The sequence below is a fragment of the Pipistrellus hanaki genome, assembly GCF_964339955.1.
Source record: "Pipistrellus hanaki genome assembly, chromosome: 9".
In the NCBI taxonomy this organism is placed as follows: Eukaryota; Metazoa; Chordata; class Mammalia; order Chiroptera; family Vespertilionidae; genus Pipistrellus; species Pipistrellus hanaki.
The window spans coordinates 14014872-14039701 of NC_140511.1; the positions used below are offsets into that span (position 1 = coordinate 14014872).

The following is a 24830-nucleotide window of genomic DNA, read 5'->3' on the forward strand; positions in this document are numbered from 1 at the left end:
AGAAGCGAAACCTGGCGTAGACTTAGGGACCACGGTTGGTCACTCGGAGCTCTTTTCCTACCTCCCCCTTCCTGGCCTAGGCCCCCACCAGAGACCCTGGTTCCCACCGGAGACCCTGGCCCCCAGCTGGACTTTGAACTAAGCGGCTCGCCTGGCAAAGAAATCCAAAGGATGGCCAGTCCAAGCGTCCCTGGCCACGCCCACCCTTCGCCTCACGCCCCTGGCCCCGCTCCCCCAGACTCTTGGCCACGCCCTCCCAGGCCCCAGGCCCTGGTCCCGGGCCACGCCCCGCCCCAGCCAGGTCAGTCACCGACAGTCGCCCTAGGCGCCCAGCAGCCATTTCTTGTCCAGCCCTGAGAGCTTCAGGTCAGTGCCACCGCGGGTGGCCCGGGTCTTCCCTGGGACCTGGTGCTGATCTGTCAGAGCCGAGCAGAGAGCGCAGGTTTGGGTACCAGCCGATGGGTCTGGGTCCGCTGCGGCCTGGGACCTCCTGGGCAGACGCCGGACTCCTGGACGCTGCAGAGCGGTTGCCGGGCAACGGTGCCCTCGGCCCCGCGCAGAGGGGCGCTGGGGCCCGCGCGTTGCTGGGCTCCCCCTGCGGCTCAGTCCCCGCGGGCCTCGGCCGCTCCTGAGTGAGACCCGGAGCGCCAAAGGCATCACCCAGCCCAGGCCTCGTGCCCAGTGGGTGCCTCGCCAGCTGTGCGCGCCCCTGGACCCTGGCGTCTGCCCTGGCAGCTCGGTCGGAGCCTTCCCTCCGTTCTCCTAACCTTGGGCAGATAACACCCTTCACTGGGCCTCAGTTCCCTGGGGGTCTGAAATGTTAGAATTTGGGAAGAACCCTAGTTCTTTTATTTAAGCCGCGCATCCCACTCCTGTTTAATAGGTAAGGGTGCCTCGCATTTTCCACTCATGGCTTGCTTACCCCGAGTTTTACATTAACCCCCAGGATTGCCCTCATGGTTCGTATCATCATTCGCATCGGTTGAATGAGGACTGAGGCTCAGAGAGGTTGTGCATTTAGCTGAGGTCACACAGCTTGTAGTGGTAACCGTCGCAGCTTGTTTGTGGCAGATTTCAAGTCCCCAGTGCCAGGTGCATTATGCGACTACTAAACCTAGTTGTCCATCAGAATCACCGGGAGAGTGTTTAAATAGGAGACATTTCTGGGTACTGTCTCGGGTTTACTGACCAAGGAGCTCTGGCACTAAGGCTGAGGAATCTGTATAGTTAACATGTTTTGGGATGATTTTTATGGTCCATGGATGAACCTTTGGGACACCCTGGGTACACCATGCACCTTTTCAGTCAGAAACAACTATGCGGTAATAAATCTAACGGGCCCGGAGAAGACAAGCCACTGGTGCGCGTCGCCATCAAATTCTAATCCCTTCTGCCAATCTGTAGTTCCTCTCCACTGCTCAGAAACAAGCCAGATTGTATCTTACACCGTTTTGGACATTTCGATGCAGATTGTCCCACCTCTGGTTACTCAGCCAGGTCCAAGCCTCTGGCTGAGCCAGTCTGCCATGATCACAGTTCAGCATCAGCACTTTTCCTCCGTGTCTGGAGCCTGTGACTGCCTCCTCCTGGTCTCCTTGCCACCAGGTTCAGAATCACAGCGGTTGATACCGGCTTTGAAGGGACGTTTTGCAGAGTTGTTTCTGCAGCGGAGGTTATCACCACAAATAATGAGTGTCCCTTGGCCTTAAGAGTAGTCAAGTGGAATCGTCCCACTATTATCATTCATGACATTTATAAACAGATTTGTCTTAAAAAATAATCGCCTGGCTCAGTCCTAGAAGGCTCATGAACCTGACACATTCTGTTCAGTGTTTTATTATTATTAATTGCCATCATTGACTCTGCCTTCCTCAGGAAACTCTGGTTCACAATGGCTGATGAGCAAGAGAAAGACTTGGAGAAATTTCTGAAAAATGTGGATGAAATCAGTAAGTACCAGTGAATCATAAAGAAATTAAATCCTACTTTAGAAAGGTGGAGTGACTAAAAAGAAATGATTCAGTTTTTCTTGGGTTGCCTGACAGATTTATGACTTAAGAAAAAAAAAAATGTGACAGGAATTAAACAGAAAGGGTATTGAGAAAGAAGTAATATTAGAGCCTGGAGGATTTTCTGGCTGCTCATTGATATCAGAGAAGCTGGTAACATTCTATGGGAATTCAGGCTGACAGCCATATTTTGCCTTTCCCATATTTTGTCCCTTCATGTAGATTCAGGTCACAGGATCTTCTGTTTCCCCATGGCCAATGAGCCTAGCTGTTCCCTGGAGATCACTCAGGTCCCCAATGGTCAGCCTGGGACCCCTCTTGTTTTTAGAGTAGAATTATTTCTGTTTTTCATCCAAAGAGGCAAAATCAATGCCTTTCCCTTATGATCGGTGAAATTACATGGATGGCTGATAGTTAGCATGTCCTGTCTCTCTCTAGGCAAGAGAGCCCTCTGCCCCAGTTAAGGCAGTGGGACTGATCCCACAGACCACATTCAAGAGATTCCAAAGCAGTCAGTTCCGATTCACACTTCAGGGAACTTGTCTGAGGATAGAAACAGGCAAACAAACAAATGTACAATCCAGTAGGAATGTGTGGAAATACGTAAGCCATAGAAGCTGCCGGAAGCAGGTGCCAAAGAATAAAATAGTTTGGGTAACTTGATAAATGATATATTCATAATGTATTCTTTGTGTTTATCACGGGCCTCTCCTCTGCCCACCCCTAAATGCTGTGCTGTGAACTTCTGGCCTTGGCCCACTATTCATCTTTCTCTTCAAGCGATCTAGAAGCACCTGGTGTTAACTACCCCGTTTGCTGATGGCCCTCACATCTCAGTTGCCACACAGCTCTCGTTTCTGAGTCGATTGCCATATCCGCTATGTACCCCACATACACTGCAAACTTACTGCTTCCAAAGTTGTTATATCTTCCCTCTGTCTTCCTCTCAAATAAAGCCTGCATCTCCTACCTTCACTGTCATTCTGGTCTCAGTAGGCAGAAATTTACAAGTCACGTGGACTCCTCCCATCTCTCAGCCCTAAATCAGCCACCAAGTTTGGCTTCTCTCTCCAGCTCCATTACCCCCCTCCTAGCCCCACTTTCAACCCTCCCTTTGTTCTGGTTCTCTTACTCAGACTGTTTCAACAACCTCTGATTGTTTTTCCTGCCTCCAGGCTTACACTCCCCACAGAGTAATGTATCCAAAATGCAAATCTGACCCAGACACCTCTCTGCTTGGATTCTCTCCACAGTAACAATACATTTCCAGTTCTCATCAGGACTTAAGGCCTCCCATGACCTCTCCTTACCTCTGGTCTCTCCCTATTCACTTGTGCAGCAACCAAACGCTTTCCCTTCTTTAAACATATCCGAATGGTTCATACTCTTTGTGATCTCTTTTTCATTCCCCCTGTCTCCACATCTTTCTTTGCATAGCTACGTTTCATTCATACTCAGAGTTCCTTCAGATACTGCCAATAGATCTCTCTGTGATGATAAAACTGTTGTATAACCTGCCCTGTCTACCATGGTAACCAGTAGCCACCTGTTTATGGATTCTATACATTCGTTTCTTGGGTACTTTGCTATGTATTGAATATTGCAAATAACAGGAGAGTACAGTAGCAATAAACAGGAGTTAACTTTCCTTCATGGTACCCCCATCAGGTGGGGAAACAGACACTAAACAAGTAATTTCAAGTGTGATGTATGGTACAAAGAGAGGCTTGCAAAGTGCAAGAGACTCTAACTCAGTTTAGGGAAGTGTAGTAATCTGTTTGGGCTGCCATGCAACATTTATTTTTTTCTCAAGTTCTGGAAGCTAAGAAACCCAAGATCAAGGTTCTCCTCAAATTACTCTTTACATTCAGTACAACTTATTTATTTTAAATACTAAAGGCCCGGTGCACAAATTCATGCACATTGGAAGGAAATTAATTAGAAGAAATATTTTAATATCACTATTTGCCCTTTCTCTATAATAGAAGTGTCAGATATAAAAAGAAAATTAGTAAAATGTACATGAAAATAATATATAAATTGAATAATAAACAACAATATGATATAAAAAGAACAAAAATATGATATAAAAACATCATTGATAAAAATAATGACTGATAAATTGATTAAACTTATTCTAACACTGAGGCCAGTATCAGATAAAGAAAAATCAATTCTTGGAATCAGAACAACTTCTCCTCCACAGATTCTGTTAATACTTCAGTTTTGATTATGTTAGTTCATAATTTTTTTAATAATAAATCTAGTACCATTACAAAGACCCACTTTTACTATTAAGATTTCTCAGTAGCATGATGATTGCACCTACTTTCAATTCTAATTTGTGACACAGAATTTCCAAAGGAATAATACTTTGGGGAAATTTTTCTTTTCTGGCATCATCTATTGAATCTAGAATTATTGTTGATTACACTGTTGTCTCTGAGTCTTAATGCAATATCCATTCCCCAGCCTTTTTCACCATGTGGGAAAAGAATAGGATACATCATTGCATCTAATGTAGGAAACAGGATACTGATTTATTTCATTTTAATGGCATTTGGATTATTGGGATCTGGTTTACAATGAATGAACAAGTCCTTTTCAAAAGAAGGTCCTCCATTTTCGTTTCTAAATATGACAACAACTTCGGTTACACAGGGATAATTATATCTACCCAGATCACTGTTATGATCATAATCACCATTGTTACTTCCTTGCAACAGTGCCTTTCAGCTTCCTTTCAGCTTCAGAATGTCAACTTAAACAACCAAAGTCACCATCCACAATGGCAGATAGAAACACACAGTTGCAATTGGTGCCAGCGAGAGCTTTATATGTATCATGTATGTAGGAGTCAAGTTAGCATTTTATAGATATAGAATAAACTTGCTTAATTAGACCTGCTTTCTGATGTAGCTAAACTTTGCCAGCCCAGTGAAACAACCCAACTTCTCTTTCAGGTAATGTCAGCAACACAGCAGTAAATATCAACAGGAAGCAGATTATTATTGTAGATCACACAGGAAGAACAAAGGGTAAAATATTTTACTGCAGCAGTGTTTGACTATATTCTGCTCAGTGAGAAAACCTGAAGTCATTTTCAAGGTCCACCATTTCTTACTTGTTTTCAGTTGGGTCAAGTTTCTAAGCTTCCCAAGTCTCCGAGTTTTGACTAATGAAAAGAAAATAGGATTCCATCTAGTCTCCTATCTACCTACTCCAGGACTTCTGTGAGGAACAAACGAGATGAGGCATGGGAAAACGCTTCACAAACATTTGGTTACAGTGTTGCCACCTGAGGCTAGTGGTTGCTAGGGAGAGGAAGCTAGTTGTTGCTACTTGACATTACCTGGACATTCAGACACTTAGCATATTAGCCTCTTATATAGGGAGTGTTTTTATTGATTTCAGAGAGGAAAGGAGAGAGAGATAGAAACATCAACGATGAGAGATAATCATTGATTGGCTGCCTTCTGCATGCACACTCCCTCCTCCCCACTTCCAGGATCAAGCCCACACCCAGGCACGTGCCCTGACTGGAATTGAAACCTCCTGGTTCATAGGTAGATGCTCAACCACTGAGCCACACCCACTGGGCTACATTCAGTACAATTTAGATCAAAATCCTAAAAGTGTTTTGTTTAGAATTTAACAAGCTGATTCCATGTGGAATATCAAAGAGCTAGGAATAATCAAGAAATAAGTAAAAATATAATCAAGACAATGTTGCAGAAAAATTAGAAGGTGGGATAGTTCTTGTTACCAGAAGGTCAAGATTTACTATAAGGCTATAGTAATTATGCATTTGGTGCATTTGGAAGTTTGGTGCTGCAAAAGGTGAGTAATCCAGTAGAGTGGAATGAAGAGCCTAGAGCAGATTCATATATGTAACAGGGGTGACTCAACACATCAGTGGGGAAGGCGGCAACCTTTTAACAAATAGTGCCGGTGCCCTACACAAAGTCAACTCCAGATGGATTAAATACCTTAATGAGAAAAACAAAACTTAAAACTTTTAGAAGGCAATGCAAAATAGTACATTTACAACCTTAAAATACACAAAATATTCTCTTCAGTTCTCTTTTGAAAAACAGATGAAAACACAAAGCATATCCAAGGACAAAATGTTCACAAAATACCTATAATCAGTTCAGTATATATAAAGAAATCATAATAAGAAAAAGACAAACAACCCAATAGAAAATTGGCCAAGAATAGGAGCAGGCAGTGTTAGGGTTTGAGCCGGCGGCACAGCCTGTGAGAGTTCACCACTAAAAAAGACCAGACATAGAAAGGAGGTTTATTTTGCTTTTTCTGAAGGGAAAGAGCCAGTGCATTGCTAATCAATAGAGGCTGGTAATAAACAGAGGCTTGCTCTTTTAAAGGGTAATGGCTGCTGTTGCTAGGTGACAAGGAAGGGAGGGGGATTGGAGGCTGAGAGGGAGGCTGCTGTCCTAGGGAGGTGTCTTATCAGCTTTTTTTCCCACACGCCTCTAAAACATGCTTAGAGCAAAAGTTATGAAGAGTTCAAAAGAGGTTTGTTTGAAGAGGGGGAGGGAAGGGGACTTTCTACTAATTATTTCTGAGTTGTGAAAACAGCAGGGAGGAAGATTATGCAAGAATATAGCCTTGAGCCCTAGCTGGTTTGGCTCAGGGTATAGAGCCTAGGCATGTGGACCAAAGCATCCCAGTTTTGATTCCAATCAAGGGCACATGCCTGGGTTGCAGGCTCGATCTCCAGTAGGGGACGTGCAGGAGGCAGCCGATCAATGATTCTCCGTCATCATTGATGTTTCTATCTCTCTCTCCCTCTCCCTTCTTCTCTAAAAATCAATAAAAATATATTTTTAAAAAAGAAAGTAGCCTTGAGAGTAACTTGTCTTGTAGTTTGAACAGAGGGGTTATTTGAACCGCAGGAGCTAGCAACCTTGGGGTTTAATTACCAAGTATTTTTCATAAATTGTGGAAGGTCCCAGCAAAGAAAAAGGCCTTTTTTTTTTTTTTTTTTTTTTTTTTTTTAAATTCTAATAGGCAGTTCATAGAAAAGGAAATCCAAATGGCTTACAAACTAATAAGATTCCTAATCCCAATCATATCCAGGAAAATGCTAATGAAAACATTATAGAAATATTCTCATCCATGAGCATGGCGCAATTTTAAAGTTTGATAACCGCCAAGTGTGAGAAAGGAAGTAGAACCATGGGAACTTGTGTAGACTGCTTGTAGGAGTAACAATTGCTACAGCAATATCCTGAAAAATATCTTGCATATGTGCACAAGGAAATATGTACACAGATGTTCAATTTAGCATTTCTGTAGTAAAAAATTAAATTGCAAAACACCTGGATGTTTTTCAATAAGAGAATGGATTAACTATGGTTTATACAGTGATTTAAATGAATCCACTGGAACTATCTGTAGGTGCAAAAGAATGCACATTTTATGAAACCATTTATTTAAGATGATTAAATACACATGTATATGTAACAGTGAAAAATGCTTAGTCTCTGATTCTCTCTTAATTCTAGCCTGCATTGTTCCCATAGCCTTCAGGCAAATAGCTCCTGTTATAGATATGCTAATCATTAGAGGAATTCTGCTTGAACTTAGAGTTTTTGGAAGAACAGCCTCTTGCCATGAGGTACCTCCTGAAGAGGTGGGGAAATAGCCTATATAATAAAGAGGGAATATGCAAATTGACCATCACTCCATCACAAATATGGCTGCACCCACAACTGAGGCCAAGTTCCCATAAGGAGCCTTAAGGAGCAATCAGCAGGGACCTGAGGCTATGCCCTCCCCTGCCCCTATGGGGCTTGACAGGGGACCTCAAGGTACACCCCCAGTGTTGGGCTGGGGGAACTCAGGGTGTGCCCCTGTCCAGCGGGGCTTGACAGGGGATCTCAGGCCATGTCCACCACCTAGTGGGGCTTGATGGAGGACCTCAAGGCACACACCCTCACCCTGATCTGGGCTGGGGGACCTCAGACCACACCCCTCATCTTGGCAGCGGGCCAGGGGACCTGAGGTTATGCCTCCTGCCCAGCAGGGCTTGACAAGGGTGGGACTGGCCGGGTCTGGATCTAGCCCAATTGGGGGTGGGCGGGGGAGCCAGGTCTGGGTCTCAACGCAATTTTAAGGTGCATGTGGGCAGGCAGGGATTTGACTCTGGGTCCTGTGGTGAACCCCAGACTCTGACAGGAGGAAGGTTTTCATATATATTTCACTAATTTTCTTTCATCACTGACACTTATATTATAAAGTGCAAATAGCAATATTAAATTTCCTCTAATCCTCTTTTAATGTGCATGAATTTCATACACCAGGTCACTAGTGTACAAAATAATGTCTGTTTATCAAAGATTTGCAGGAACCTCAAGACTGGATTCAGATCATCGGGGCAACAGAGAGATTTAGAGATTTTGTGTTCTCCCTGTGGTGCCCAGATGTCTGGGATCAGGATTGTCAATCACCTCTACTCCTCCCATCTCTCCCCCTAACCCCCACACACACACTTTGATTTAAACGGAGCCTGGACATTGGACTTTTGGGAAGATGGGCTTGAGGAACCTGTAAGGACCCCATATTCTCAACTGGGCATCTTCTCTGTCAATAAACCCTTCCTTACTCTGACGTTTTGAATACTGGCCTTTTAAAGTGTCAGGCTAAGTAGAATGGGGAGGCCTTGTTGATATTATTTAGGATCTGAACATGGGAATCTTAATCAGTAATGTCTGAGGACTATACAGTTGCAAGGCCAATGTGATCTCACATACACTGTGCCCTTCTATAGACAAACTAGTGACCCGGTGCATAAAATTTGTGCACATTAAAAGGGAATTAATTAGAGGAAATATTTTAATATTGCTATTTGCCCTTTCTCTATAATAGAAGTGTCAGAGATGAAAGAAAATTAGTAAAATGTATATGAAAACCTTCCTCCTGTCAGAGTCTGGGACACGCCACAGTAACCAGAGTCAAGTCCCCACCCACTCGAAATCATGCAAGACCCAGACCTGGACACCCACTGGGCTAGATCCAGACCTGGGCAGCCCCACCCCGCTGGGTAGGGAGCATGGCCTCAGGTCCCTGGTCAAGCCCTGCTGGGCAGGATGTGAAGCCTGAGGTCCCCTGGCCTGGGCTGGGATAGAGGACATGCCTTGAGGTCCCCATTAAGCCCCACCAGGCGGGGTGCACAGCCTGAGATCTCCTGTAAGCCCTACATGGTGGAGGGCATGGCCTCAGATCTCCCAACCAGGCACTGGGGAAGAGGTGCAGCCTGAGGTCCCCTGTCAAGCCCTTCCAGGCAGGAGTGAAGCCTGTGGTCTCCCAGCCTGGCCCCGGGGCGGGAGGCACTACATGAGGTCCCTAGTCAAGCCCTGCAAGGTGGAGTCATTGCCTGAGGTCCCCTATCAAGCCCCACCAGGTGGGGGGTGCAGCCTCATGTCCCCTGCCCCAGCCCAGAGCCTCACAGCCTCAGGTCACTGCTGATTGCTCTTTAAGGCTCCTTACGGAAACTCAGCCTCCGCGATGGGTGCAGCCATCTTGACTGTTGCAGTGTGATGGTCAATTCGAATATTCCCTCTTTATTGGATAAGATGATTAATGTCGTTGTTGGTAACTAACCTTCTTTGTCAAAGGAGTATATACGTGTTATTGACTAGCCAGTGAGCTAGAGAGAGGAGAGAGGCAGCAGGCACAGAGACTAAGAGCTTGAGGAGAATTCAGAGATAGCTACCATGTGAAGCCAGAGTAAGCCGGGGAAACAGGAGAAGCCGCTGAACCAGAGAGGCTGGAGAGCTCAGGCAGAGTGCTCAGGTGCTGCTACAAGTAAGGTGATGAGTTTAGAGGCAGCATGCAGCTGCTCAGATAATAACTATGGGTACAGAGTGCTTTTACTGTATGGGAAAGATAAGTATTTACCAGCTGGTGTGCAGCTGCCTATAGGGGATTGCTCTGAAGGACTGTGTTGTCTGATGGCTACATGGCCACTGGCTTCTGCAACAAAGACTCATTCTTATATACCCATGACTTCTCTGATCTAAGAGACCTGGAGTCCAAGAAGCTCCAGCCCTAGCCAGAGCTTAGGACCCAATGGTTGTACAATGGGCAGGTTTAAGAAGGAACCTGCTCTGGTACTTGGCGTAGCCGAGGGGAATTCAAAAGAAATATGGATTCAGAGCAACTCAGAGCAGCAGCGCTGTGCAATGCTCTTCTGTCCCTGACACAAGCACATGAACTAGCAGCACATACACTCTAATAGATTCACGAAAATGGTCACAAGTTTCTTCCCATCTCTTGCATCTGGGTTGGCCATGTGACCTGCTTTGGCTAAAGGGATCTTTATAAACATGACACAAGCAGAAGCTTGAAAAGTAGGTGTGCAGTAGGCTTTTTCTCATGCTACTCTTAGAAACCCATGCCAGGAGAAGAGAGACACTTTCCCTAGTTGCTCCCATTGTTCCACCCAGCAGCCAGCTGACATTCAGAAGACAGCCACTTGGATAACTGACAGCTGGCCATGAACATGGATAAGCCCAGGGGAACCAGAAGAACTGACCTGTTAAACCAAAAGAACTAGCCCAAATTGCTGACTTAGAGAATTGTGAACTAAATAAAGCTAAATCAATGGTAATTTGTTTTAAGCACTAAGTTTTTGGGAGTTATGTTATGCAACAAAAGCTAAATGATACAAAATACTAAACATTACAACAAGCTGGGAAGGGATACTTATTAACTTATAGATAGTGTGGGAACAAAAAATGTAATTTATATTACTCTTTGAAATATTTAACAACTACAAAAGGTAAAAAATCAACTTGAAAAGTCTTTGGAAAATGAAGAAATAAGAACAGGAAAATGTTTTAGGAGAGACTGAGGGTGTATAAAAACCAATGGGAAGAAGCTGATAGAATGGAAGAGGTTGAAAATATTGAGGAGAGGGCATAATTCATTGGTGATGCAAGGTTCCTGGTGCAAAACAGGATGGTGGTATGGTCAGCACAGGATGAGAGATTACCTTCATTAGCAGGAGGGATACCATTTCTGTGCAGTGGGAAGGAGGGCGGGTTAGATGTGGGCACTCTGTAGTGGGAAGGAGAACGGATGGTGGTCCAGTTGAGTTAGGACCACCACCCCCAGGCATCTGTCTTTCTCTGTCAGTACTCAGCATCCCTGATAAAGGCTCAGAGAATTGAAGAGTTGGATTCATTTAGAGTTGGAGTTTTGCCTGGCAGGTGGGGTAGTGGCCAAGTGATGGACCATAGAACCTAAGCTGGGTGGGCAGTAAAGTGAAGACAGATAAGGGTAGGATGAAGGGCTATTGTTTAGTAATGTTAGAGCTGCCTTTATTTACCTATTTGTCTCCCACACAAGATTGTAAGCTCTTTAAAAATAAGGATCTTTTTTAATCATTAGTGTTATCTGTAGCTTTCTGCATAATATCTAACTCATGCTAAGCTCTCCATAAATTGTTGAATTAAATAAGTGCTTAAAATTCTGTTCCTGGAAGGCCAAGGTTAAATTCACCTTTTCCCAGGAAAAACAAATCCTGTTCTTAGGGTTGTTTTTTAATTGGTTCTAATAGCTCTAATTTTTGTTTTCTACTTAGAACCTTCTTTAAGAAATGGGTAGATGTTGGTTAAAAGGTATAAACTTCCAATTGTAAGATGAATATATTCTGGAGACCTAATATACAGCATGATGACTATAATTAACAATGCTGTATTATGTAGTTGAAAGTTACTAAGAGAGTAGATCTCAAATGTTTTCAGCACACACACAAAAAAGTAATTATATGAGATGGATGTACTGACTAAACTTATGGTAGAAATCATTTCACAATGTGTATCAAATAATCACATGTACACCTTTAACGTGCACCATGTTATATGTCAACTAGAGGCCTGGTGCACAAAATTGGTGCACGAGTAAAGTCCCTAAGCCTGGCTGGTAATCAGGGCTGATGAGGTTCCCCGTCTGCCTCCCTGCCTCCTGCCTCCTGCCTCCTGCCTCCTCCTTCCCTCGCCACCCGCATGCAGCCACCACTGGTTGCCCGCCATGTTTCTCACCACCTCCTGGTGGTCAGCACAGTCATAGCAAGCGATCAAACTCCCATTCTCCTGGTGGAACTCCCAAGGCCCAGTGCATGAATTTGTGCATGGGTGGGGTCCCTTGGCCTAGTCAGCAATCAGGGCTGATCAGGACCAGCTGGCCAGGGGGAGGGACCTCAGGAGGTTGGCTGGCTGCAGGAGGTTGACTGTGGGAGCTCACTGACCACCAGGGGGCAGTTCCTGCGTTGAGTGCCCCCTTGTGGTCAGTGTGCATCCTAGCGACCAGTCAACTGGTTATTCTTTATATATATAGATTGTATATAACTGTTTTCATTTTATATAGATGATATAGATATAGATATAGATGATAGATAGATAGATAGATAGATAGATAGATAGATAGATAGATAGATAGTATCTCAATAAAGCTGGAAAAATAGGAGTTCTCCTTATGCCTGTTCCACACTGTGCTTTCTAGTGAATAGTCTTTCCTATTGAAGACCTTGTTAGAACGATTCATTTCTGACTTGTTCTCTAGACAGTTTAATCCAGGACATGAATTCTGATGACCCAGTTGTGCAAGAGAAAGCAATCCTCAAGACAGAAAAGAGGCTACAGGTCACAGAGGAAGACCAAGATGAAGACGGATGCAGGACCACCTTGAACAAGACCACGATCAGCCCTCCGCAAGCTCCTGGGAAGGTTGCCTTTTTCTTATATACCTCTGCACAGGGAAGGGTCTGTGCTGAGGCGGAGCTGGGAGTGGTTTAATCTCAGACTGTCTGCTGAGGCTTACAGTTTTGGTTTTTTCAGATTCATTAGATGTATTTTTCACAAGGAAGTATAAACTCTGATTTCTTTTCCTTGCTCCCTCTGGTCATCTTTAAATAGTCCTTTGGGTTTGTTAAAGGGAATGACCCTAGTCTCCACCTGTAATTGCGTACTTATTAGTCAGCATTGTTTCTGAACTCTGTTTCTTTGTTTTTATGATAACCTGTGGCCTGCAGAACGCAGATGAAATGAACGCAGGTAAGGGCAGCATCTCTCTTCCCAATGTGTATCTTTAGGTTCCCAAGACTTCTTTAGGATCAGTGTCTACTGACTACAACTTCCAGACCTTTCAGTCATAGCCTCTGGGTTTACAAACAACCCATGAGCAAAAACCTACTGGTCACCCAGTTCTGTGGCTGGTGGTCAAAGGGAGCAGCTTATGTTTCCCAACCTTCTCTCATGATGAGAATCACCTGGTGGAGTTGTTAAAACACAGATTCCTGAATCCCAACTAAGAAGTGCTAAACTAGAATTTTTGGGAACATATAGGTAAAATTGTATACTTAACTAGTGCTCTAAGACAGATTTTATATACAGAGCACTAAGTTAGGTATGCAATTTTACCTATATGTTCCCAAAAATTCTAGTTTAGCACTTCTTAGTTGGGATTCAGGAATCTGTGTTTTAACAACTCCACCAGGTGATTCTCATCATGAGAGAAGGTTGGAAAACACTGGCTTAGAGGCTTCTCTGTTTTCTCCGCCCAGTCTTCTGTGTGAACTGAATTCAGCTGTTCTCTATCTTCCAGTTTACACTCAGCTGCTCAAGGGATCAGATCGTTTTTGTTGCTCAGTTCAGAGACTCATTATGCTAAATAGAACAAAAAAGTCAGTCTTCAGGGGAAAACCTCTTTTTAAAGCCATAATTAAAATTTGAAGCATAGACATAGCCATCATGTATAATAATACATGACACAGATTATCATGTCAAATTAAGATGATTTCATTTTAGTTATGTGTGTGCGCATGTGTGTGTGCCTACATGTGTATGTATGAGAGTGTGGGCTCTAATGCCTTAAAGTAGCTTTCTTCCAAATGTGAGATAAAGAACTGATTATAGTATTGGATTTTTCTTTTTAAAATTTGAAATTATCCTGCTGTCAGAGGCCTTCCTGGCATCTGTGGAGAAGGATGCAAAGGAACGAGCCAAGAGAAGAAAGGAAAACAAAGCCTTAGCGGATGGTAATTGTCAGCCTTCACTTTCCCATACCTGGAATGATTTGTGCTAGCACCAGTCTATCTGCTGATGTTTGAGGGCATCAGGACTCCCAGGGGGTGGGTTCAGAGGAACCTGGGCAGAGGGACCTGACCAGGCAGAAACCATTGGTGGCCTGTCTCCTGACCCTGATGCAGCAAACAGGGAGCAGGAGATAGCTGTCGGTCAGCCTCCAGAGTCCAATCTTTTCCTAAGCATGTGGGCGGACTCGGCAGGTCAGATTGAGCAGTGCTAACTGGCACTGGGGACATAGGGAGGCATGGAAGTGAGGTACATGCTAGCTTGAGGCATAGATGAGGAAGTACAAAGGAAAAAAATGAAACTAGAAAACAAAGATATGAGAAGGGAGAGGAGAAATGAAAAAGAAAGACAAGTTGCAGGTGTGGGGGGAGCACACATGACAGAATGCTTGCAGTGTTGACTTTATACCAACCAATGGCATGTGAGCTGCAGGCTGAATGATAGCATATTCACTAGAAAATTCATGGTTCGACCCTTTTTATGACATTGGATGTGTAGACTTGGTCTTTGTGGCAAGCTTGGAATGGTTCTCAGCCGTGAGACAGGAACATTTACTTTTTCTGAGAAGCTACTTAGAAGATTTGGGGTGAATTTGGAGAAAGAAATCCTTAAAGAAGCCAATCCTGAACTATCTGCAGAGAGACACAAGTGACAGGTCCCCGTTAGATGGATATAAGCTGTGCCCTTCAGAGTGCAGTTGGAAATCAGGGGAATAAATCGGAAAGCATTTTGCAGTGTGTAGAGAGCTCACCTGTATGACTTGTTCTCATAGCCCTCAAGGGAAAAGGGAACGAGGCATTTGTCAGAGGCGATTACCAGACGGCCATCCTCTACTACACTGAGGGTTTGGAGAAGCTGAAGGACATGAAGGTGCTGTATACCAACCGAGCCCAGGTCAGTGAGCATGCAGGTCCCTGGGGTTTTCTCAGCAAGAGTCAAGAACCTTGTGAAATCTGAGAAAGATGAGGCTGGATGGTATCCATGACAACTTGCTCTGTATGGGGTATAGGAAAAGTTCACCTGTATGAAGCATTTATCAATTTCTACCATGTAAATACTCTCACCATGGTCCAATTTCAAGCTACAAACTTGAAATCATTGGAGGAAGGGAGAACTTTCTTAATCAATTCTGTCCATATAAGTCAACTCTAGTGCATCGCTGGTGGTAAACAGGCACTTTCCATGTGTGTAAAGGAGAAAACTAGTGGCATGAAATGACCTGTGGGACCTTGGGATTCTGCCACCATGGGCTGTCCAGCCTCCAGTTTAATGGTAGTCTAAAGCTCCAAGGGCTGCTCTCCTGTTAATTTCTTACCCATTGTATCCATCCCTCTTTGATTAAGATTCCAAGAATGGGGTTAACTGGACAGCTGATGGGTCTAGAGCACTGGTTCCCAACCTCTTTTTGGTTATGCCCCACCTAAGCATGTATAAAATCCTGATCCCCTGCCCCCCATGACATATAATTCATATATATATATATATATATATATATATATATATATATAGAGAGAGAGAGAGAGAGAGAGAGAGAGAGAGAGAGAGAGTTGATGTTTTAAAGATAGGAAGGGAGAAGGGTAGAAAGTTAAAAACATCAATGAGAGAGAAACATTGATCAGCTATCTCCTTTTGGGAATGTGCCCGCAACCAAGGTACATGCCCTTGACCAGAATTGAACCTGGGACCTTTCAGTCTGCAGGCCGACGCTCTATCCACTGAGCCAAACCAGTTTCGGCATGACATATAATTCTTATTCAAAAAGTGAACTCTTATTCATGTGGAGGAAGCCTAAAAGTCTATTAACTTGGCCTAAACAAGCTTCCAAAGAACATATCTATGAAAGAGAAAAATAAAAGAATGAAAAGACAGTTGAAGCACTGAGGAAGAAATCACTAAGAAATTGTTTAAAAAATAATATGAAGTGTCATGAAAAAATAGCAAATAAAATTTCAAAACAGAGAACTGAAATGCATAAATATGTCACAATATATATTTATATACTGTATATGAGGCCCCTAGAACCATGAGAAATGCAGAAAATTCACTGTTAATAACTCATTCTCTAATTGTCCCCCTTAAAAAATCAAATTAGTCAACAGTAACTGTATGTTTTATCTTTCGAGGAACTATTAGACTGTCTTCCAAAGTGGTTGTACCATCTTACATTCCTACCAGCTGTGTATGAGGGCTCTGATTTTTTTACACCTTCACCAACACTTGTTATTGTCTTTGTTATTACCTTTATCGTTTCACAAAGCTGTCCTCTCCTGGTTTGCTTGTCGCTCCTCTCCCTGTCCCTGCAGCTCTAGCAATGGCAATTAATGGCTGTCCACTGTGGCTAGCCTGGGTTCTGTAACATTCCTCTTGGTTTCCCTAAGTCCTGCCCTTACCTTGTACATAGACCCCTTATTAAACTCCCCTCATTATCATGTTAGCGTGATGCTAGCTATCTGTTATGTGCTGGGATCCTGAGGGATGTGGGGAGGGACCAGTTACTTCTCATCACCATTGGACTGTGCTTTCTGTGTTAGCGAAAGACCGCTTGCTATGGAGTTGTATGTGAACAGCAGCTATCTTCATTACAGGCTTATATAAAACTCGGGGACTACCAGAAGGCACTAGTGGACTGCGACTGGGCTCTGAAGGTAAGAAGGTGTTTCCTTTTCCACAGGATGGAGTGGGGCTGGCTTGGGCCAGAGGCTTCAGTCCTGAAGTGAGTAGAGGGGACCTGCCAATGTGTAGTGGTGGGCAGGGGTAGAGGTTCCACCAACAGAGCCTCAATTTCTTCTCCTAGAAAGCAGCTAGAATAGCGTTGTCTTGAGGGTTAGGACAATGTACATAAAATAGCTACTCTTAGTAAGTGCTCCAGAGAGGCTGCTGTTCATGCTGGTTTTCCAGGTTCAGGGCAGCGGGCATCCTCAGCTCTTGTGTCAGCAGACACGTTGCTTCCCATGACAGTGGTCATGCCTCCTCCTCTCCGTCCAGCCAGTGGGAGCTTGCTTCCGCAGCGCCATTCTTCCCCAGCGGTCTGTGCTTTTCCCTCTAGCCCAGAGCATTTGGAAATGTATGCCAGCATCCTCTCTTTACAGCAGATTAATCAGAAGAAAGAATTCCTATTGTTCAGTCTGGATGCTAGTCAGGCCTCAGGCAGATAGTAGTATAATACTGTACTTGGCCACATGCCCTGCTTCCTGCAAAATCTGCCAGAATAGACAATAAAAGGTGGGGACTGTTAGGGAAAATATTGGAAGGGCTTTTAAAAGATAAATGTCATGAGCACCTCTTAGAGACACTATTTCAGATACTAAATAATTAAATAGCCCTTAATCCATATTCCCCTACATTACTCTGTCATGGGGGATTTAAATAACCAAGACCAGTGCTTTTCATACTTCCTCGCCAACGTGCTGCCAATGTGCTGCCAACGGAATGAGCATGAGCCCCTGAAGGTCTAGAGGCAGAGAGCATCAAATTTCTTTTTGGAGATGTTTTTATCTTAAAAACCCGTGCGAATTTTGCATTGCACTCCATACAATTTATCTGTATGTCTTAGTGTATTCATATTATTTTAAATAACAAAATCAAGCACAATTGAAGTGCCAGGAGGACGTACCAGACTTATCTTGGGACATATTCCCTGAACAGCAGCCCAACAGCAGCTGTGTTGGGCACGTGGCCCACGCAGGAGCACACTGTGCCGCCACATGCTGGCCACACACTGTGCTTCCTGTTGCGAGGTAGGCCAGGAGCGGAGTGGAGTGCAAGTTCACTTTGCTATGGTTTATGAAACTGCAGGGATCCTCCCAAGCCACTGTCTGTATGCTTGGCTTCTTCCTCCCCCAGAGCATGTGGGAGCGACTTGGCCATCATCACAGTCCTCAGGTGACGGGAACTGTGGGGCCCCAGAGCTCCAGCACAGGCCACAGCCTGCTTTGTCACTCCACTGGGTCATGATTCTTTTCTACCATCATCTGGAAGAGAAGAGAGATGTCCTAACAATTAGAGCAAAGCCCAGCATTGGCTGCTTGCTGGCCTTGAGCTGTCGCATTTGAGCCTCACGTCATTCTATTCTATTGTGTTCAGTACCCCTGTTATCGTTATTTTTCTGGCGTGGAAACCAGGCCTCGGAGATTAGTGAAGTGACCTGCACAGGACCACACAGCGGATGTCAGTCTAGCAGTACGCTGTGCTCTGAACCATCTCCCAAAACGCCTCTTCACAGGAACCTTGAACCCACAGCCCCTGGCCGGGGGTCTTACTCCCTTCTGTGGAAGAAGCGGCATCGCCTCTTGGGGCTCCCAGGAATATCTTTTCTGAGCTGAAAAGAACCAAAGCAGTAGTCACTCCGGCTCGGACTGAGGGTAACACACTGGTCCGATCCCAAATGCTGATCGAAGCACAATGTAATTAACAGTGAAACCAGGCCAGAGCCCGCCCAGCAGAGCTGACATTAGAAGATGGTGACACTCAGCAGCCAACCTTGTTAAAGGCCCGGCAAGGCTCCCAGTAGAAGAGTTGGGGTAAACATTTGAAAGGATGGAGAAAAATATAAAGGGGTTCTGAAACCTAACAGTGGTTAGCGCTACATCAAAGCCGTGAACTAAAAAGCTTCACTCTCTTTAACAGCACTGCATCAATAGTAAAGGCTAGTGCACTCCACTGCCAATAGTATTAGTACATGCGTGTCGGTTGAGTGTTTCTGACAGCTTTGAATTGGCAGAAACAGGCCCAGGATGATATTTCTTCAAGACTGATGTTCCTTGTCAGGAAGATCAGGTAGCAAAGCCTGTTTTAGTTGGGGTCAGACTGTTGCTCTCTCAGCAGAATACTTCCTGCACAATAAAGCTAGTCTTCCTCACAGTAAACAAGTCTTCATACAATAAAACTCATCTTCCACCAAGGCAGCATTCCCTGCAAGGGGATATGAGCTCACCCAAGATCATCCCTGTGACGCTCCAGAAGGAGAAAATCCACCGGCAGCCCTTTGCTCAGTGACTGAGGAAGGTGTCTCAGCAACACCCCTTCCCGGTGACCCACAGTGGGCATGGGCCAGGCGCTGGTCCTCTGGTTGTGACAGTTCTCAGACATGTGGCTCTCATGAGCTGGGTGCTGCAGCTCTGCTTCCCTTGGCCATGCCTTTCCTGCTTCCTCAACCCCACCCTCTCATCCTCCAGGGTTTAGTCCTCAAAGCTCCTGTCATGCTCACGGTTCAACTCTCATCTCTGCAAGTTGCTCTCAGACCTACTTCCCCAGTGTTCGCCTCCCGGCTCCAGTGCTGAGTGTCTCTGCCTCCTGCCAATTTCCATCTGCTGGGCAGCATCTGAAACAAATGCTTTATCTTCCCTTCAGCCTGCTAATGGCACATGATGTCTTCCAGGCATAGGCATCCCAGAACTTTTGACATGACATCCTCCTTCCCTTATCACTTATGGTTAGCTGATGCCAGCTCGAGTCTTTCTTTTGACGGAGCTCTGGTATCTGCACTTTTCCTTTCACTCCCACTGTCACTAGGACTCAGATGTTAGCCCTCCGTCTAAGTGATTGTTCTGGTCTCCTTCCTTATCTCCCTGCCTTTCCCTCTGGTCAGTTCTGCACGCAGCCTCCAGACCAACTCTCTTACCACAGCCACGGAGCAGCCCTCCTCCTCGAGCTCAGCATCCAAGGCCTCCATGTGGAGACACAGTCTAACTCAACCCCCCACCCTCCCCCCCAGCCTGGTTTCCCCTCTGTCAGCACCTGCTCCAGGTTCGGGACTGTCCACTGCAGCTCCCTGTACTCTCTGACCTCGACCTTGCTCAGCCCATTCCCTCCATCCTCTCTTCACCTCTCTACATTCAGGATCCAGCTTGGGTCCATCCTCCCCTGCTGCTCTTTGTTAGACTGTTTCTTCGGAGGGCATCGCCTTCTACTGAGCTGCTGGAGCACTTTTCTGAAGGAGATTTTTGAGTCTTTGGTGCCTGGAATCAAATGGCCAGATTTCAAATCCCAGATCTTCCACTTGGCATCTATGTGACCTTTAACCCTTAGTTTTCTCCTGCGGATTGAAAGGTCCCAGGTTTGATTCCGGTCAAGGGCATGTACCTTGGTTGCAGGCACATCCCCAGTAGGGGGTGTGCAGGAGGCAGCTGACCAATGTTTCTCTCTCATCAATGTTTCTCTCTCTCCCTTCCTCTCTGTAAAAAATCAATAAAATATATTAAAAACAAAAGAAAAAGAAAATTCATGCCTCTATAAAGGGCTCTCCAATAACAGTTATTGTTCCCTCTTCTATTGTTATTTCACTTTTCTTTACATTTTCTCTCTTGTCCTGAAATGGGTTGCTACTGTAACTGCAGCAGAAGCCTCAGATACCAACTCATGGGCACCATACTAGTGTTTGACAAGCATTTCCCCCTCAAACAACAGAGAGGAGAGAGAGAGAGAGAGAGAGAGAGAGAGAGAGAGAGAGAGAGAGAGAGAGAGAGAAAGAAAGAGAGAGAGAGAGAGAGAGGGAGATTGTCTATAATTATCTTCATTTTCCATATGAGGACAGTGAGCATCAGGAAAATCAGGGGGCCTGGTCAACATCCCACTTCTGGTGAGAACCACCCCAGGGGTTCACCCCAGATGTTTTAGATCCTGAGCCTCTTTTTTTCTTTCTTTCTTTCTTTCTTTCTTTCTTTCTTTCTTTCTTTCTTTCTTTCTTTCTTTCTTTCCTTCTTTCTTTTCTTTTCTTTTTTTTTTTTTTAATATCTTTTTGAAAGCCTCACTCTTAATCTCTTTAAATCTAAACCCTGAAGGGTATCTGACCCGGCCCCATGCCTTGTACATAAAGGGGATTCAATTATTAATACTTAATTGAATGTTTTAAATGGCAGCTTATGTGTTTGTGCCGATCATTCCCCCACGCAGTAATAATTAGGAGCAGGCAGGGGCAGGGCTCCTCTGCAAATAGTTGAGTCTCAGCCTCAGGCGTCAGTCCTGCCTTTTGAAGAGGGCATCCCTCCCGACCTTCAGTGGTAAAAGGGTAAGGTCCCAGGGTATGTACTGTGGTTAACTTCAGGGAAGGAGTTTCCCAGGCCTAGATGTAACGATAACCTCTGCTGCTTACCCGGAATAAAGTGTCCTCTGGTCTAACAAACCAGTGGTTCTCAGGCCTGGCTGCATTTATGTCACCTGGAAAGTTTTTAAAAAACATATTGATGCCTGAGCCCACCCCAAAGTACAGTGTAATTGATGTGGGGTTCAGCCTGGCCAATATCAGTTTTATAAGTGCCCCAGGCAATTCCTATGTCTGGCCAAGCCCAGGAGCTCTTCCAAATAAAGTTTCTGGTTTCTTTCCTGACGGAGTGCCATTAAATGGAAATGCAAACTGGTGGGCATCATTAATCAGTTTTCTAGAGAACTTTCTCCTGTATCTTGGCTCCTTGCAGGCATCCGTTAGCTCTGTCCCCGATCCATGGGGTAAAGTTAGTTGTCCACTCTGGGAGCTGTCCTGAGAACGGAGCCTGGCTTCAACGGTTAGGTGGGCAGTCAAGGGGTGCCGGTGACCCCAACCTTCTGAGGCGTCTGACTAGTCATTCTCTTTCATTCAGTGTGATGAAAAATGCACAAAGGCTTATTTCCACATGGGCAAAGCCCACCTCGGTCTGAAGAACTACAGTGCGGTAAGTTCCTAAAGGAAAGTAAGTGGCAGGTTTGATCACAGCGATGCTTCTGATTGTCTCGAGGAGAACCTTGTTCCTCCAAGTCGATTAAATATTAACCCACCTTAGTATTTTCCATGGTAAATCTTAAGCTCTGAGAGTAGGGAAGGATGTTGAGCATCCTCTAGGGCAGCCCCTGCTGTAGGAACCCCTCTGCAATATCTCACGGGTGTTCAGCCCTGCAGGAAGCATCTCTGGAGAGAAAGACAAAGGGAAAAGACAAAAGGCACTTGTAATTTATCACCCCAAATATAATCATGCTGGTATATCTTCACAATTCGATGGTTTTTAGTAGATTCACAAGAGTTGTGAAACTATCACTACAATAAATTTTAGAATATTTTTTTCACTTCCCTAAAAAGGCCTATATTTATTAGCAAGGGTTAGGGGAGATCAGGCAGGCAGGCAGGTGAGTGGTTAGGAGCCAGTGGTCCCAGATTGCAAGAGAGATGTCTGACTGCCAGTTTAGGCCCACTCCCACAGGTATCCCTGCAGGATCAGGACATCCCCCTAGTGGTCCCGGATTGTGAGAGGGTGCAGGCTGGGCTGAGGGACCCCTCTACCTTCCTCCCCATGCACAAATTTTGTGCACTGGGCCTCTAGTATTACACTAAGACTGTGTTGTAATAATTAAGATACAACAAAGAAAATATTTTTTTAAAAGATAATGTTCTTTAATAATCTAATCTATCTATATAATCTATCTATATAAAAGACTAATATGCTAAGTGTCCAACTATCCAACCGATAGCTATGACACAAACTGACCAAGGGGGCAGACACTTCAGCAAGGACACTAATCTCGTTCTTGAGAACCCCATCTACAATACCTAATCACCTTCCACAGGCCCCTCCTCCTATGACATCCCCTTGATGGTTTAGGTTTGAACATATGAATTTTTAGGGACACAAAACATTTAGCCCATAGCAGTTACCGTGTTTGATGTGTATCCTATACCCTGAGACACTGTTCTTTACTAACGTGATTTTTCTTCAGTTTATTTCTTAATCCTAATCTTCTAAACAAGCCTTGAGCCTTCAAGAAAGCTCAGAACTGTCTTATTTTTCCTGTGCCTTTTCTCTTGGTACCCTCTGGACAGTTCTTGATATACCTGAGGACAGTACTGCTCTAAACCCAGCCTCATGCCTCATGAACTAGAGCCTTTCTTTTTCTAGAAACTTCCTGCCCAACACTTTCCTCAGTGAGGGCCCCTCACTCAAGCTTTCAAGCTGACTGCATAAGTCCCGCTTTTTGCAGCCCTGTACCTTTAAGTAGGCATCTCTCGTTTCCTGTTCCCAATCTCTGTCAACAATGTCTCCAACTTTGTTTATTTCCTGACTCCCTTGGGCATATCTGACAGGCAGCCTCCTATTCTCGCTCAGGGCAAATATCATCTCTAAATTTCGTATTTACCCAGCCAGACATGATCCACAAGGACTTAGGAATGGAAATTTTCCACCACAAGCCATATGACAGCACTACTTTTTAAAAATAAATTTTAAAATAATACCCATTGCTTCATAGACCCAGAGGAGCATAAAAACAATGTCATATGCATGCAGTGCTCACATGCCTGCCTCTTGTGCTGCGAGCAGGAGGGACCAAAGGAATAATGAAGCCAAGTCCTGTTGTACCCAGTGTCTTTCTTATCATTACCTTTACCCGCTACCACTTGTCAAAGTCTTGGTGTGTGTGTGTGTGTTTGTTTGTTTTTTTCCAGTCTAGAGAGTGCTTTCAGAAGATCTCAGAAATAAACTCCCAGCTGCAGACACAGGTGAAAGGTGAGAACGTTGCTGCTGATGGCTTGACCTCTGCTCTGGCCCTCGGCTGCCTCTGTGCCTTCTCTACGCGGCTGCAAAGCCCTGCCCTGCCTGCATTCCGTCCTCTGTTAACAGGCTGCCTGTGCCTCTCTCCTCTGTTCTCCAACTCAGATCTTTGTCTTCCTCCTTTGTACACATCCCCCTCTAGAGCCTTCTAGATAGGGAAGGTTCTGGGTGTTCTTCACCCCCAAGATGTTTAAGGTTCTGGGTGCAGGATGTACACTATTCCCAAAATTCTCCTTGCTGTAGATGAGTTTGTTATTTTAATGCATATGCCTCTCAGCGCCCCGTCCGCACAGAGGTCACACCTGTGTGGTAGCATGGATGCCGGGTTGTTTTGTTTTCTGTCTTGTTTTGCTAGATTACCTGGACCAAGTGGATCTTCGGGAGAAGGCAGACCTCCAGGAGAAGGAAGCCCAGGAACTGCTGGACTCGGGAAAGAGCACAGCCGTGACAACCAGGCACCTCCTGGGGACTCTCTCCAAGCCCGGCCAGAACCCCTTGTTCTACGCGGGGGGCATTGAGATCCTGACGGAGATGATGGAGGACTGTAAGCCAGAGACGTGTGCCTCGTGAATGTTGTCGTGTAAAGGGCAGAGTTTATAGGTCAGAGACTCCCTTCCTTCCATACATACTGATCAAAGATCTACATAACGTAGGTGATAAAGGGGGTGCACCAGAAATATTCCCCCACCCCCGCTCTAGCCTCTCCTCAGGGCATGCAGACACTCAACATCCATGCACTAAACACCACACACATACAGTACAACACAAAACACACACACAGCATGCCTTCATTTCATCTACACTTACTGATACCACACACACACACACAGCATGTACACACAACACATCACACAATATACGTACATACACATAACTTATACTGCATATATTCATCCTTCACACATGCTCCACACTTCCTACACACATCCACACACCCTTTGCATATCCCACACAATACCCCATATACACCCTAACCACCCTGTCTGACCCCACACATCCCTCCCCCGCAACCATAGAGAAATGGATAACTGGTAAGGTTCACCCCAGTTGCACTTACTCGTTGCTTAGGAGCTGTAAACAGTTTCAAAGCCACATCAGCTCCCCTGCTGAGGAGCACAACACTGTTCTCTTTCACCGGTCCCTGTACGCAGCCCTCCTGGCCCCTGTACGCAGCCCTCCCGGTCCCT

At 45.0% G+C, this 24830-nt stretch overlaps 1 protein-coding gene across 2 annotated transcripts in view; it reads left to right on the top strand.

Annotated features, from left to right (window-relative positions):
- The first annotated feature begins 299 nt into the window (after positions 1-299).
- TTC12 (tetratricopeptide repeat domain 12) overlaps positions 300-24830 on the top strand; it is a 42406-nt gene continuing 17875 nt past the window's right edge. The window contains exons 1-10 of one of the 2 annotated variants that reach the window (XM_084894627.1): positions 300-366; positions 1876-1949; positions 12603-12766; positions 13072-13093; positions 13999-14076; positions 14904-15025; positions 16717-16776; positions 21706-21777; positions 23538-23598; positions 23999-24187. In XM_084894627.1, the coding sequence (XP_084750753.1) occupies positions 1892-1949; positions 12603-12766; positions 13072-13093; positions 13999-14076; positions 14904-15025; positions 16717-16776; positions 21706-21777; positions 23538-23598; positions 23999-24187 (826 nt within the window). In that variant the 5' untranslated portion in view covers positions 300-366; positions 1876-1891. The remainder of the gene's footprint in view (positions 367-1875; positions 1950-12602; positions 12767-13071; positions 13094-13998; positions 14077-14903; positions 15026-16716; positions 16777-21705; positions 21778-23537; positions 23599-23998; positions 24188-24830) is intronic. The other variant, XM_084894628.1, reaches the window with a different exon arrangement.